The 15,208-nt window shown below is 43.2% G+C and overlaps 1 protein-coding gene across 1 annotated transcript in view; it reads left to right on the plus strand.

Annotated features, from left to right (window-relative positions):
• The window catches only part of LOC119455618 (uncharacterized), a 187,598-nt gene extending 172,611 nt beyond the window's left edge, over positions 1 to 14,987 (plus strand). The window contains exons 6-8 of the mRNA XM_037717038.2: positions 1,933 to 2,057; positions 5,151 to 11,040; positions 11,146 to 14,987. Of these exons, the coding sequence (XP_037572966.1) occupies positions 1,933 to 2,057; positions 5,151 to 5,258 (233 nt within the window). The 3' untranslated portion in view covers positions 5,259 to 11,040; positions 11,146 to 14,987. The remainder of the gene's footprint in view (positions 1 to 1,932; positions 2,058 to 5,150; positions 11,041 to 11,145) is intronic.
• The last annotated feature ends 221 nt before the right edge of the window (positions 14,988 to 15,208 follow it).

Genomic DNA, 15,208 nt, shown 5'->3' on the forward strand with positions numbered 1-15,208 from the left:
GTACGACAGCTCACGTATTGAAGCAAGATGGTGAAGTGGCCGGGTTTATTGAATCTCCTTAGAGAGGTTCTAAGCCACGCCACCAAATCAAGGGTGCAGAAAACGTGAGGCGATATTGCACATCTGTAGGACATCCTACCTTTTCCTCCTCCGGAAAAATCTTCGGTCCAGGCCTTTCGCACCACTTGGCGGAACCGACGGCACTGCGCATTTTTACACTCCCGAGAAACCTGGCGCGACAGATTTCGAATGCTACGTGTGGAAGAAACTGGCTCTTATCTACGCTTTTTCACTAGAAAAACCGCCATCTACTGAGTGGCGCGTGCGCTCTATGCATGCGCTTCGTCGCCGCTGTGTGCCCGTCCCACAAGTTTGATTAGACGCTGCGTCATGGCGACCAGCAGACGAGAATACGGTGTAGGCGCAACCCAATTGCTGCTCGAATGGATCGAATCCCATTTTTGACGACGACGAAACTGCCACGTCGCTCGTCAGTACACTGCTTTCTGATAAATTGCATCGTACACACGTCGAATGCATAGAATACAATCACTAGAGGCAACTGCGGCGCTAGGGTTTACGGGAACGGCAAGCAAGGTGGTTCACTCAGCTGGCGAATGATGAGAATCTATGGCCGACACGCATGACGGCTGCACATTAGCCACTAGCCAGCATGTGGCCCTCCACATTGCTGGCTCTCTGGTTGGCTCTGGAGCAGTGTATTTTTCGAAATGTGCAGGGAGGCGCAAGTTCTGCAAAATGCAATTTTGCGTTATTGTGAAGATGACGAAACCTGACGTGGAACTGCTGTTTTTTTTTTTCGAACAATTTCTAGTTCTTGGCAGCTATGTAACGATGTTTAATCTTTGAAAAGAAAGTGAATGGTAGCATGCACAATGCATCTGCTATTTCGTGAAGCTGTGGTGGCGTTCCGAGATAGCCGGAATCTTGGCCTGTTGATTGGCTGAAGAAATCGTCACATGAAGGGCCGTTTTGAAGGGCGAAAGAAAAACGTCACAGGAAGGGCCTATCCGATGGGCATATCCAGGATGTTTCACCGAACACTTTCAACATTTTAACGCGGTAGGGTTTGGGCCCCGTGTAGCAGAAAATCCGGCGTCGGCAACCAGCGTGTGATCGCGGGTGGCGGAGAAAATCATCCAACCACATCGACCGCGCAGGCCCTCCACGTGGTGCAAGGTTTTGGCAAAGAAAAATTGAATTTCTCACCGTGAAATCCGTGAGAAAAATGGTAAAGTACGACTTTACCATTCGGCGTCGGAATCACCGTCGGATTGTAATTTGAATGTACGAGAAGACCTAATTCTGCTACGAGGAAACTCAAACATTTTTACCAGACCTGCGCGCGTCGAGGCAATAGCAAACAATTAATAAAATAATAAAAGAAGGTGCTAGGGCCCTCACATTTTAATATAAGAGCACTTATATTGCCCCTGGAAAAACGTCTTTCCAGCCATGCATTTCAGTTTAAAAGTCAAGTCGACTTTAAGGGGATCGGTGTAAGCTTGGTCTTTGTAAGCTGGCTTTCCCACGTCCAGTGTTGCAGTGAATGAAGCCTACTTGCTGTGTGCGAACGATGCGATGCGAACGGGTCCCGATAACGCTATCGTGTTCTGCTCTTAGAGGCGAAGCTTAAGCGTCATCCAACTTTTTTAAAGATTGCCTGCGGCAGATAACACTATTGTAGTTAATGCGCTGGTCTACTCGAAGAGGCGGACATTACTTGCACAAAAAAATGAAATGCATGAGCTTCGCTGGAAAGACGACTTTTTCGTGAGTGCTCGCAGAAATAAGTGCTTCCGTAAGGACTGCGAATAAAGCTAGAAAGAGGCGTCAGTGCATGCCACGAGGTTCAGCAATTTCTTTGTGTTTATAGCGAGTTTGGTAATGCATTTTTTTTTTCCTTTTCAGCAGGAAGCAGGCTCGGAAGTCGGTCTGGTAGCAGAGCCGGAAGCAGGAGCGGAAGCCCCGACGTACGACGCTCTTCAGTTTTTCAGCATCATGGCGAGCACCACGGAGAGCGCCATGGATCCAAGGTATACACTGGCACGAATGGCGGTGGCTTGAAGTGTATTTCGGAAGTGTATTTAGAACCTGAAGTTCGTTCATGACGTTTTAATCTGATATGTTGCGTGCCAAATTTTACTCTGTTTTGTATTTTCTTCCTGGCTACACCTTTGTATAATATTCGCGGATACTTTCAATTGACAGGGCCTCATATCACTTTCTTTAAAGTATAGCATTCAATTTGGGAAAGTTGGCTTTAGTTTGCTAACCCGGATGCAAATGGCAGCTAATGCTCACACTATTCCACAAGTTCATGTATCTATATGCGCCCTGTTTTCTGACGTCATCGCTAGCTCGTACATATATTGCAGATCCACTTTCAACATCGAGGTAAGAAGCGACAAAGCTGTTTAAGACTGAATAAACTTTGGATGTCAGATGCTTTGATCGATTTTTATTCCTCATGTAGCAAGCGGATAACATACGAGAAATTTTCTTTAGGCTTTTCTTTTGATTTGAAGTTTAAGCGATTGTTTTATCATCTTCTGCTATGATGACTACCTTTTATTATCATATACTCACGGATGACTACTTTTCGGGCGCAGCACACAAATTGATAGGCATGTTCATTCCTTGTTTTTTTTTTTTTCATGGGATGTTTCATATACATTTACGCGCTCTTCGTTGAGAGCTGTACAAATTTTTGTACATAGTTACTGAAACAGCAATAGTGATCTCAGATGAAACATAATCGAACTTTGGCCAAATAGAGTCAAAACAAACCATCCGGCTGGATTCTTGACACTTTTCGTTTGCAGGTACTAGGGATTTTTATATTTTGCGCATCCAAGAAGCCATGTCCCACTTGTCTTCTTTTGTACCTAGTCCTCTCGTTTTCTTTAACTGTTTTCGCATTTTTTGTAAACGCAGCGATTTGCGTCCCAAAACATTGAGATCACAAAATATATAGCTCACTACTGATTTGTCTTGGTGAGGGCATTGGGCATCATCCATATATTGGCAATCGGGTGTTTTCCCGACACCCGTTCTTATAAACTTTATACGAACGTCCTGACCTGTGTTCGAGACAGGCGTTGGTGTAAGAAGGCTACTTCTTAGTAGACGGGCGTGTAAAATTGCATTCTACAAGTGTGGAAACACAAGAAATGTTTTATCAAAAGGACATAGGGTCTTCGTCAGGCACTGCTCCGTCGTCACTTGGGAACGTTCGTCTGTAGTGACAGAGAGAGAGAGAAAAAAAACATTTATTTGGATCATCTAGGTCGTTGATGTTGAGGACGAGTGGGTGGTGTCCTCAAGATTAGTGGACTTCCGTCCACTATTACAAAAACGAAAATTGCTAAGTATATTTTTTTTTCTGTATCCACGAGATTTTCTGTAGCAAACCTGAAAATCCTTCACTACAGGACCATTTCTGTCATTGTGAACGAAACTTTTGCGGTCGCGACAAGGACGTTCAATGTGACCATCGCGGCAAAGGGTCAGACATTTTTGCTACATCTTCAGATATTCATTGTCGGCGTTCCCAATCAGTGGCCGTTCGCTATGAGTGTTACAATTAAGTGGTAAACACGGAAAAACTGCATTGAGAATGATGAAGAAAAGGCAGGGTCATTAGTTATGGTCGCGCCCGGTTGGCTACCCTACACGTGAGGGAAGGAAAAAGGGCAAAGAAAGATGAAGGAGCAAAGTCAGTGCGCACACATCCGCAGGATAGCGTTCACGCACGTATCAGGAGTGCTGGTGTAGTTCAGTTGTGAAAATATAGCTTAGTGATAATGGGGGTCCTACAACAGCTAATATCTGTACGAAGGTAAGCGCGCGTGTAATAAATGCAGCTTTTGCAACACAAATGTTAAAGAAGTGTTCGAAAGTGTCACGTGGCCCGTTATCAGATACCTTTCTCAATGGCCCAAAGGAACTTTGCGTTACACGCAGTTTATGTTTAGTAGAAACTGGAAGCTATTTAAGTGCATTGTAAGGTGCAATTTTAACGTTTCTGGCTTAGGAGAATTGCAAATATCCAGGAACCTTCGTTTTTTTTTCGGTATTTTCATGGGTTATACGAAGTTTTCCCGGTGTTCTTGGTGAACTAGACAGGGCACTTTTTTTCCTTTTTCTTCGGCGATAGCAAGGGGACAGGTTATGAATAATCTGTAGGCGAAGTTCAAATTTGATGGGTTAATTGCGGCCTTTGCAATAAATTACGTATACAAGGGCTGTGGAGTGTTATGAACATGTTTTACAAGCAGCAAAGAATTTAGCCCGTTGCACTCGCAGAACTACAAATTCCATCGAGATCAAATTTAGCGGTAAAGGGGAGAGAGGAGAGGGAGCCACGGCAGATCGCGTGCGACGTTCTATGCGTGTGGATGAAATAAAATCTTTGCAACAAATTTTTAAGGAAGTATTCGAAAGTGTCATACGTCGTTATCAGCTATGCTCCCCAATGTTCCAAGAAAACTGTACGTTACACCAAGTTTACTTTGAGGGGAAAGGGGGGGGGGGGTCATATAACTGTTATATTTGGAGAAACATTACCGTTTCCCGCCTAATTAGACGCGTTGGAAATCATTGCTAAACCCTCGTTACCTATTTTTATTTATTGTAAGAGGAGGGTAGTAGGCTTCCCCGTTGTCTTCAGTGAACTAAACAATGCGCCTTGTTTATTTGTTTAAAATTAGGGGTTCGTTATGGGTAATATGTATGTGAAGTTCGAAGTGTATTGACTAATTACAGTGTTAGCAGTAAATTATGTATGCAAGCAATCCGGAGCATTATGCATGTATTTTACGGACAACGCAGAACTTATCCCACTGCCCTGGGAAAGCTACGTACGCGACCGCGATCAAATTTAGCGAGAAAGGCTGGGGGAACATTGTGGCCAATGTTAAGAAAAAGTAAAACGTGCGTGGATAAATTACTGCCTTGTTAAGAATTTCTTAACAAGTGCACGGAAGCGTTATATGCGGGCAAGGTTTGAAAAGTGTCACTTATATACAAGCAACGCTTTAATGGATGTCACTTAAAGCAGGCGCTTCTTGTGTTGTATATACGCCTACAAAACTTTGCAAGCTGGTTGTTATGTTTATCGCACGCAGGATGGCGGCCACACACTGATTGCCAGAGCTGCGGAGTCGATCCAGAATGGCTCTCCCAAGGTGATCGTGAATCGGGGAAGGTCTCCGTCACCACCGGCCCAAGCGTGAGCCCGCCACCCAACGTTGCTGGCTGAGCAGCAGCAACAGCAGCAGCAGAATCAGCAGCAGCCAGTCTTGCGTCGCCCCAGCTGAACGCCCAGTACAGAGCCACCCACCTCCCGCTTCGTATCTTCTCTTCCACCCGCCAACACGCGGTGCTTTCATCTCAGCCCAAAAAACGCATAGTGCGCCTCCCGCACACGCATTTCGTGCGGCATTATTCGGGCCAACTTTGTTATACTTAAATTGTGGAGTGGAGAAGGCTTTCAGCAGCAGAAGCCATTGAGGACCCCACCATACCATCGGCTCCAAAAAGCCCCTGTGTTCTACTGACAGTAGAAAGCGTTCTTGTCTGGCTTCCGCGGATTGTTCAGTTCTAAAACTGGCCCGAGATAGCATTGCTCGACTTGTGCTATTGCGCAAACGAGCGATATCGGTTGCCTTTGGACAAGCCTGTCTTCATAGGCGACTGCTTGAACTGCCATCTGTGTAAGTTTTTGTTTGTCTGTTTCTGATAACCTACCCAATTCACTTGGCAAGACGAAAAGCAGCGCTGATTTGTCCTGAAAGAAAATTAAGAGAAAGAAAGAAGGGAAGACGTTTGACTAACGTCCACTATTATCCTATGGTGGAGGGTCTGCCTATAAAAAGAGAAAGTTTTCCGTTTATTTGTTAAGCTGTTGACTAGTTTAGCGTTAGGGTACCACTGATCTGCACTTTCAAGAATACGTGCGAAAAATTACGTTGCATTGTGGGGAATCATAGAGCCAGCAAACTGACGAAATCTTCATGCAACGCTAAAGTGCACAGTTTCCTCGTAAGATGACCCGGATGCGTTAAAGAGGATTCTTTTGCTTTAGTGAATAGCCAGTACTGAACAACTTTTAAAAATAAAGCCGAAGCACGACGCACTGATCGCTAAAATTTGCATCTGCATACGAGGCCCATAAGGCGCTTTAGGAGACTCGACCACGAGCGCGCGGGCGCGTACGCGCCATAATTCGCGTGCTCGACTAAGCTTAATTAAGCATTTCAGGCCACGCGCTATTATATTATAGCTAGCGGTTCCTTCGCCTTGTTTTGCCAAGAAGGTGCTGTCAGGGGCCGCCCATGTGTGTCTGTACGCGCTTTCTTTCTAACTCTAGATGCTTTTATTCGTTCACTTATTGAATTCCTGCTGCCAGCCACTAAGCTCCACTTTCGATTGCATGAAGAAGTCGCTTAATGCAAACTCCTAACATCCCTGCGGCACTGTCAGATTTAATGACATGAACCGCCTGTTGCGACTTGACGTTCTATGGGATTCCGTTAACACAAGTAAATGTTTAATGGGATCTGTCTTCAAGGTAATTCAATATAACTGTGTTCAACACTAATACTTCTCAAGGCGAGAAACAATGTAATCCAAAGCTGGTAAATGCAAGGACTCTTACCGAGTCTAACACAAGGTTAACCTATCAACCATATGCCAATTTAACCTTTAACTTGTCGACAAACATACGTGCTGCTGAAAAACACGCCCGAAAAACGTTTTAAATATACATTGCGTTATAAGGCGGTTGTGATTAAGATTAATAACAGTTACTTAAAAGATACAGTCAAGTCTGATATAAAGTTTACTGCTGTAAAAATCATATTCCGTCTTTGGAAAGATTTATTGGCGCCATAGCATTAAATTAAATTATTCCCAGACGCGTAGCTCCTGCTCTAAAATTGACACCATTAAGAGACTCAGTTATTCAAGCACGTTATTTATTATCTCTATTCCTAAGGTTTGTAATTCACATTACCTACTAGCACCAAGTCGCATAATACGTTAATCATGAAGATCTTGCTTGGCGAATTCCTTAATATGGCTTCACATTCACAAGGGTGAAACGACTATTCACACTTATCACACTGTTCATTCATAAGTCGTGCTGTTAATGCATAAGAGAAAGCTGGCAAAAAGCAATGAAAACATAGCTTGCCCGATACTTGTCATATATAGAAAATAAAAACCACGCATCTCTTAAATCATCTCTTTTTCAGTATTATTTAAAACATAAGTTCGAAGAATTCACATTTTGTCTCTTGTTGTCGCAATACCTCCACGAGCAAGTGGCAAATAAAGTCTTGTATATTCTCCGGTAATAGGCATACAACAAACATTATCGGACTGTTGTGAAATGAGTATACTGTTAAAATGTTACTTATAGACACAATGTGTACCACCTGTTTATCACAAATTACATAAAATGAGGGAAGCAGTACGTTTTCAAAGTAATAGGCCAGTGGCTGTTCATTCAGTTTCAAATACCTTTAGGTGAGAATGCAAAAAAAAAAAACTAAGATTATAGGTAGCAAAAATATTTCAGACTAAGTGTTTCCATTTGTCGAATTAGTGTGTTTGCAAGGTAATTCTCAGCCCGATTTCTATGAAGCTATTGCAACAGCTCGTTCAGCTAATGTAATTTGCACCCGTTAAGCATGAAGGGTTGTTTTCTTCGCACAAAGACGACTGTGCATTGTCTTGTTAGGTTTTTAAGAAAAACCAACCTGCATGCTTTTAGGGGGCCTTGCATCTTCACAAACACTCAGAAGTTAAACGGTACGCAGAATAACTACGTCTCCTCAACAATGTTGTTTCCAAAGAACGCAGTCATAGAATTGAAGAATCCCACCAGCGTTACGGCCCCATAACCGCAAAGATTAAATTTAAATGGGATTATGGAGTTTTACGTATCAGAACCAAGATCTGGTTGCGAGGAACGCCATAGTGGGGCACTACAGATTAATTTTGCACCAGCTGTTTCTTTTTTTAGGGGCTTCTAAATCTAAGTACCCGAGAGCTTCTTGCATTTCGGCCCCATTGAAATGCGGCCTCCGCTGCCGGGAGCGAACCCGCGACCTCGAGCTCAGCAGCCCAATGCCATAGCCACTAAGCTACTGTGGTGGTTACAACCGAAAATTACCCAGTTCTCTTTGGTTTTGTTTTTACGATAGCCCCCCAGTTTTTAAACGGACTTGTAAGTTACCCAGCCAATGTGCTATTCAATCGATTAATTGCAAGAGCGTTAGCAACTGTTGCATTTGTCTCCTGGGGAAAATTTGCTAAACAAGGTTCATCTAGAAAAGCCAGAATGAGCGTGGCTCGCCTTTATGGTGTAATGTATGTTTTCACGAATCTTCTCGCGCCACGTTGTACATTTTCCCACCAGCGATACGTACTCCATTCCTTTCCTGTAAGCATCCCAACTTGCCAGTTGAAGCACGTTACTCGTTAGCTTGTGCATGTTTTGTTGCCTTCTCACGTACAAAGTTTTTCTTGCCTGTTTTGTTCAATGTGAATGTTAATGTTTAGAAATATAATCCATAAAATTGTTAGAATTAATGCAGAATTCTATTATGTACGCAAGTGCGAGAAACCACATTACATTTCGACCAGAAGTTCGAGAAATGCATCGCAATCAAAAATTGATGTGATACCCCATTATGATTTGCTTGGTCGGGGACCAATGGGACACAGAGAAACAGTCAACATTCATACTGTCAACGTGAAACAAGTTAGTTTTGGAATTTTTAACTGCAACTGAGGGTAATGGGAAAAAATACCAAAACGTTTTTCTATATAGTCACCACAAAGAAGCCAGACAACTTAGCAAAATTTCGGTGTATTTAGCGTATCTGTAGGCGTCGAGGGTACCCCATCTTCAGTGCTTTGTAAATATAATCTTTTTATCATATCATTAATTCTTACAGGAGGCATTAGTGAAAATGAATGCCTTACTCGCAGTTGTCACATTGAGTTCGTGATTATGTGCAGTGCGGAGTATTATTTTGTCCTTGTTTAAACTTTGGGCACAGAATTGCCAAGCCTTTTTGAATTATGAAATTTCTGTTTCTACTTTCTACTGCAAAGCTTTTTTAAATAGCAGCAAGAAAGGACGAGCAATTTAGGGAACGGTAAACATTATGAAGTAACAAGAACCCAGAACAAAAGCATGACGCGTATGTCATTTTATTTGTTGTGACACAGAAACGGGCACTTTGTGCCAGCGAAAAGCCCCTGCAGAGTCACGTGGTGTTTACTGCTGTCAACGTTTTAACGCGAATGCCATTTACTCGCTGTAATACATATCCACAAACAAAAATTAGATAGAAACCAGTTCATTGCTTTTAATCATTGTGAGGACTTTAGCTTCGATGTGACCGTCACACATAGCACCCTGAATGTTTTCGTGAACTATATGTGGGACATCCTGTGTCATTCGAAACTTATACCGAACTCATCGCAGTTTATTACCTACAAGCACTACGATCTACTTAGCAAGTATTATTGGATTGTATTCAAGTTTTCTTACCCCGCATTACTGGCTATTTGTCAGTCTGCATAGAGTGAAGGTTAATGAAACGAAGTTTGAAGTGCTTGTAGCGAGAAATGAAAGCGAACCTGCCAGGAAAAGAAATGATTGAACCAGGTTGACTTTCTTGAGCAGTCTGGTCATCATTTCATTTAGGAGGACCTCTGCCTGGTTCCTGCGTTCTCATATGAAAGAGTGGTCCACCCTGTTTGATTTATTAGACCCTGCTTATATTTTTTTTCTTATGTAATAAAATCAGTAAGGCATCAGTACGTTTCTTTTTTGGTTTTACAGCCAATTTTCTTCTACCGTCAATGTTCGAGCATCACGGGCTTCTTTTGTTCTTTCAACAAATTCATTTTACTGTGCTACTTACCAAAATTTACATTTAGAGTAGTTGCACGCACATCACAGAAGTACCTCAAAAATAGTCACAATGTAACGTACTAGACCGCTAATTTCTCAGAACGCATTAGGAGCTCATGATTGTTTTCTTCTTGGCACTATATGGTACTGTGCGTACGAAAAATATCGGACAATAGTAAGACATTCCTTCAACTTAAAGTGCAACACAAGCATGCACAGGCGACTTCACGCACCGTCACCAATGCACGAGCATTCGACCAATAGCCGTGGTTCAGCTCGAACGCGTAGTTGGCGCATAGTGAATGCTAGCGCTTCCCGTATACCAATGTCGGTCCGTCCTTTGGCACGCGAGTCTTTTAGAGGCGTTTCAAAGGACGTTTTTCATCAACCGAAAGACACGTCCTGGTCTATCCGGCTCATTGAGCTTAACGATGGTGTGCCACGCGTGCGGCGTACCGATCGACTCCTTGCGTGCCCCACTGCTCGCCGGTCACGACAGCAACCAAAAGCATGGTGTGAAAGCGGCAAGTGAGCGCCTGTCCAGCGAAGCCGGCCATGCGCTTGCTTTTCGCACTGTTCGCCAATTTTCACTTGACTGTGAGAAGTTGCTGTATTCGGTAGTGCTATTTCTCGGAAATTTTACGTGAATCCCCTTTCTCTTTATCTGCAATGGCAGTGTTATTCTCTTATAAAGGCTAATTCACTGCATCTCACAGACAAGCTTGCGCAACCAGGAGAAGAAACAAGACCGCAAAAAAAAAAAGTTGTTCAGCTTTGGAGATTTTGAGACTCGTTCAGGTCGCTGCTGGTGTATCGGCACGGCAAAATAAAGGCCCCAGGAAGTTGAGCAAGCGCCTTTTTATTACATCTTGTCTCGGGGAGATTGCGAAAGTGCGCTATATGAAATGAAGTAATGACCTATGAACAATCGGCGACATAGAAGTGGACTGTACGAAGGGCCAAGAACCAATATTTTTGCTTTCAATGAGAGTTAAAAGTTTATGGTTTATACCCATCAAGCAAACCCATCGATGCGAGTAATAACTCATCTTAACGGATTCCGAAATTTTCTGCGTTTCTAGGTTTCTAGCTCAAGGGCTCGTGGCCGACACCTATGCAGGGGTATTCGCCCAAATCCCCGAATAACTCGCCGGATTATAAATAAAGTTATCGTTCATTCGTTCTAGCTTTCTATTATTTGGTCTCATGTTAACATACATGAAAAAAAAAAAACTCTCGCTCAAAGCAAGCATTCAAGCATCCGAGGCAATGCAAGCATGCCCTGTAGTCGTGTTATCACAGACCATTATCAAACAGAAAAGTGATATAACAGTGCTACGTCCGAAGACTTCGAATGAAGGCTGTCCTCACTGATGCTGTTGATAACGAGTACAGTTATAGTGACGCCGTCATTTTTCTGATCGTAATGAACTACTGCCTTGTGACTTGGATAGAATTTAACGATTGCGTTGCCTCTATCATTCAGCATTCGGGAGCTACTACTTCTAGACACGTAACAAAAAAAAATTGCTGAACGCAGTGGCTCATTGATTAATACTTGAAGCAGCGTGCTTAACTGGCCAACAATGAAACTAACTACGTGGCTGCGGCAGACGCTTGTGCGATGTTGGTTGTTTGGTCGTGAAGGAACCCGCTACAGCGTAAGCTACACACGCTAACTTACCTCCCACCGTTTTCAACACCACTCGGTTTCATAGTGCAGCGTTTTTCAGCACACGGTTATCATCACTCTCTGAAATCCAACTTAGATTGGTCGAATGCTTACAAGTTACTACTTTTTCGTCAGGCGGCCTCAAATGCGGTGAAGACATTACGATGGTGCGCCCGAGGTTTTTTTGTAAATGCCTATCACGCGGCTGTTCGTAAAAGGCACAGGCTGCGCGCCGTAAGCGAACGTCACTTGATATGAACTTGAACTCCCGAAGTCACTGTAGTCGAAGAGCGTATTGCCTCGTGACTTGGCAATAACGCAGTGCTCCAGCAAATGCCACTGATGGGTGTGCTAGCCGCTTCCAACGCCAGAGCTCAAATATGGATATACTCACTGAGAAAATACTCCGGTGGTTTAGAATGCGGCAGTGGTGATATGTTGGTAGGAAGCTTGGAAAATGGTTAGTTACGTGGACTGGACCATAGAATCCATGTTCCCTAGAAGTACTTCACCGCCTCGAACGCTGTAATAATGACACAACTGGGTCGTGAATAACTTGTGTATCATTTCCTAAAACAATGGGTGCAGATGGGTTAGTGACAGAGAACCGCTTAACATTTCATTGCAAAGCGTTAGAAAAATTTTAATGCCGAGTATCTTTAGAAGATGCCACAGAAACTTCGTTTAAATCTGTTCATATACAGCAAAGAGCAATCGCGCGTTAGTTCTTTCTAGCCCTTACGATTTTTGCACAGTAGGAACTAGAAACCATTTTCTTATGTGGAACGTATATATATATATATAAAAGGTAAGCGTATAGGACACTTTTGTTTTAATGCTTCGTGTAAATACCCGAGGACAAATTATTGTATATAATTATAAATAAATTCAAGTCCTTTTGCATCCTCACACACACTCTTTCTCTCTGATGCCCTGAACGTAGATTAGAGATGCTCATTTGCCATGAAAGGCTTTCCACGGGCGAAGTGATGTTCAGTAATAACTATATTTCATGATCATTTGATAAGTTTAAATGATTTTGGGGGGCATAGTCTTTATATCCGCAGGGTGCCTAAAAGGACTCGTATTATATAAGCAAGAATAATCCTATTATCCCTTCAGAGAGCTCTCTCTCAGATACTTTAGAATTATATAACAAAGCTTACTGCTCTAGGCTTTGCATAATACAAGACCGTTCACTAACCAAACGCCAATTGCAAGTCGTACTGTCATGGGCAGAAACAATTGACATGCGGCAACGTCTAAGTCAGCACCAGCAGAAACCCTTGCAAAACATCACTTTATTTGACTTGCGCACTCTCAGGCAGGTTCTATCGTAATGAGTTCCAAACAATCTGCACTACTCTACGCTAAGCATACTGAACTTGAGCCAGCTTTTCAGAGCTCACACTTTTCTCGCTGATGCTAAGGGGCAATGTGCAACTATTTCGCTGCCATGCTATGTTCGAAAAGTACAGCTGAAAAGACTATGTAACAGCGCAGCTTCTTTTGTTTTTCAAAGCGTATCCAGAGAGGGAGATTAGGATGGAATGTAATCATTGTAATGGCATCATTGAAATCAAACATATGGTCGCGGGGTGCCCCGCAACTCTTCCAAGCCTCCTAGAAGAATGGACTCGATGGGAAAAAATAATACAGAGCCCATTGCTTCAAGACCAACTAAGGGCTGTCCAGAGGGCCCATGATGTCGCTGAAGGGCTTGGCCTGACAGTGCCAACGTGGGAGCGGCCCGCCTCGGCTTAAGTCGAGCCTCTGGACCTCTTTAAATAAAGTTTACACACACATACTGTTTGTAAGTGCCAGGTTGGCTAAGGCAGGGTGATCATTCAAGGTAAAAGCGCAAGATGAAATAACCGTTCTCGATCGTAGGTTCCGTACATGCACTGATCTTGCATGCTCCTTTCTACAAAGGTAACGTAATAGCTTCGAGAGCACAGCTACACCAATGCCTCCTATGACTAATGAAGCACTGCTTTTTTGAAAGAAGGATGTCCCTTGAGAGCAGAGGATGCGGCACTCCAGACACAATGGCAGGTCGTTTTTAACAAGCTATGATACGCTGCACAACAAGCGATAGAACCACATGCCAACTCTAGCCCTTACTACATGAATGCCAGGACAACGCCGTTTCGCTGCCGCGTTAGGTAACCTTACAGTGCCCACGCAAACATGCCAGAATCATTGTTAACAAATGTAGCCTGCCGATAGGTCCGGCCATTACATACGCAGTTTTCTTCCACCAAGTTGCTTGGTTCGCGTTTTTTCATTGCATCATTGTGACATTAAACGACGTTCATTAACCGAAGCACACCGTTTCCCTCCCCCCTCCCTCCCCCAGTTATGCGCACTGCATGCCAGCGTTAAAATGTAACGAAAGATGAGTGAATTTTCCATCCAGGAATTGAAGTGACATTCTTTAGGCCGCCTACAAACGAGCTCTTGAAGGCTTTATGTGGCAAATTGAATGTCACAGAACAATTTTTGTACAAGTACGCATTGCTCGTGACCGCCCTGTGTCATGCCTGAAGTGGGAAATGTATTATGTACAGTAGCCTCTTTAAGCATGCAAAAATGCTTAAGTGATTCCAGCATAAAATTTCTTGATTTTATTATAGGAAAGTGAGTATTATTTGTTACTTTTTAAACATTTCGAATTGCATTCAAAAATGACCTCAGCGAAGCCCCTCGATACGGAGTATCGACAGATATATTGTTAAATTAATCTATTTGCAGAGTTGATAAGGTAGAAGCAACTGGTAAAGGCTGCACTGAAGAGAAGTTCACCGCAAGGGGACTTCATTTACTGACTGTCTTACTGACTGTTTCTTTTTTTTTTTTCTTCATCAAATGTCCCTCATGGGCATCTAAAAGCCGTATAATATTCATTTTAATCTATTTACTTTTAAATGTTCCGTTCTTTTGAGGGCGCGTGAAAATTATGGTGAAATCAGGGTCGGCTGTAATGCTGAGATGAAAAACGAGCCTTTTTGCATGCCTAACGCCTTAATAAACACCCCAGACTTTTGCCGTCGTTTTCAGTACTTTTTACACACTGTCTGTGTGGTTGCTCGCCTAAGTTTTGTTGTGTGTGTAAAGCTGTGCCTCTCTGCAGTGTATTGCGTCCGCTGCGAAACCGTGCACCTGCCTAGAAAATGGCGTGTTCTTTGTTCCAGAGCCTAATTTATGTTAGTGATCGAGAGTTTCCTCCCATTTTTGATACGGCTCCTTTTGCACCATCGCGAAGATACAGTGATACATTCTACTACTACCAATACTATGTACATCTCACGCCTTCATGACATTAAAGGAACAGATTTCCGTTTTTCTTACCTGATACCCAACATGTCGTCCTGTCTTTATTCCGGCGGATGAAGCGCATCTGTCGGGTTTTTCGCGGGAGGGAGCGGCTGCGGATTGATCGTAATAGACAAGCTTCCAATGTTAAGTGCAAAGAAGAAAGCATTTCAACCATCAGGAATTTGTAAACCCGCACCGCGTTGCACTCTCCAAGATCAGTCCTGCAGTTTTCCACATGCACTAACACCCGTTTTGACGAA

Source organism: Dermacentor silvarum, chromosome 6 (genome assembly GCF_013339745.2).
Source record: "Dermacentor silvarum isolate Dsil-2018 chromosome 6, BIME_Dsil_1.4, whole genome shotgun sequence".
Taxonomy (NCBI): domain Eukaryota; kingdom Metazoa; phylum Arthropoda; class Arachnida; order Ixodida; family Ixodidae; genus Dermacentor; species Dermacentor silvarum.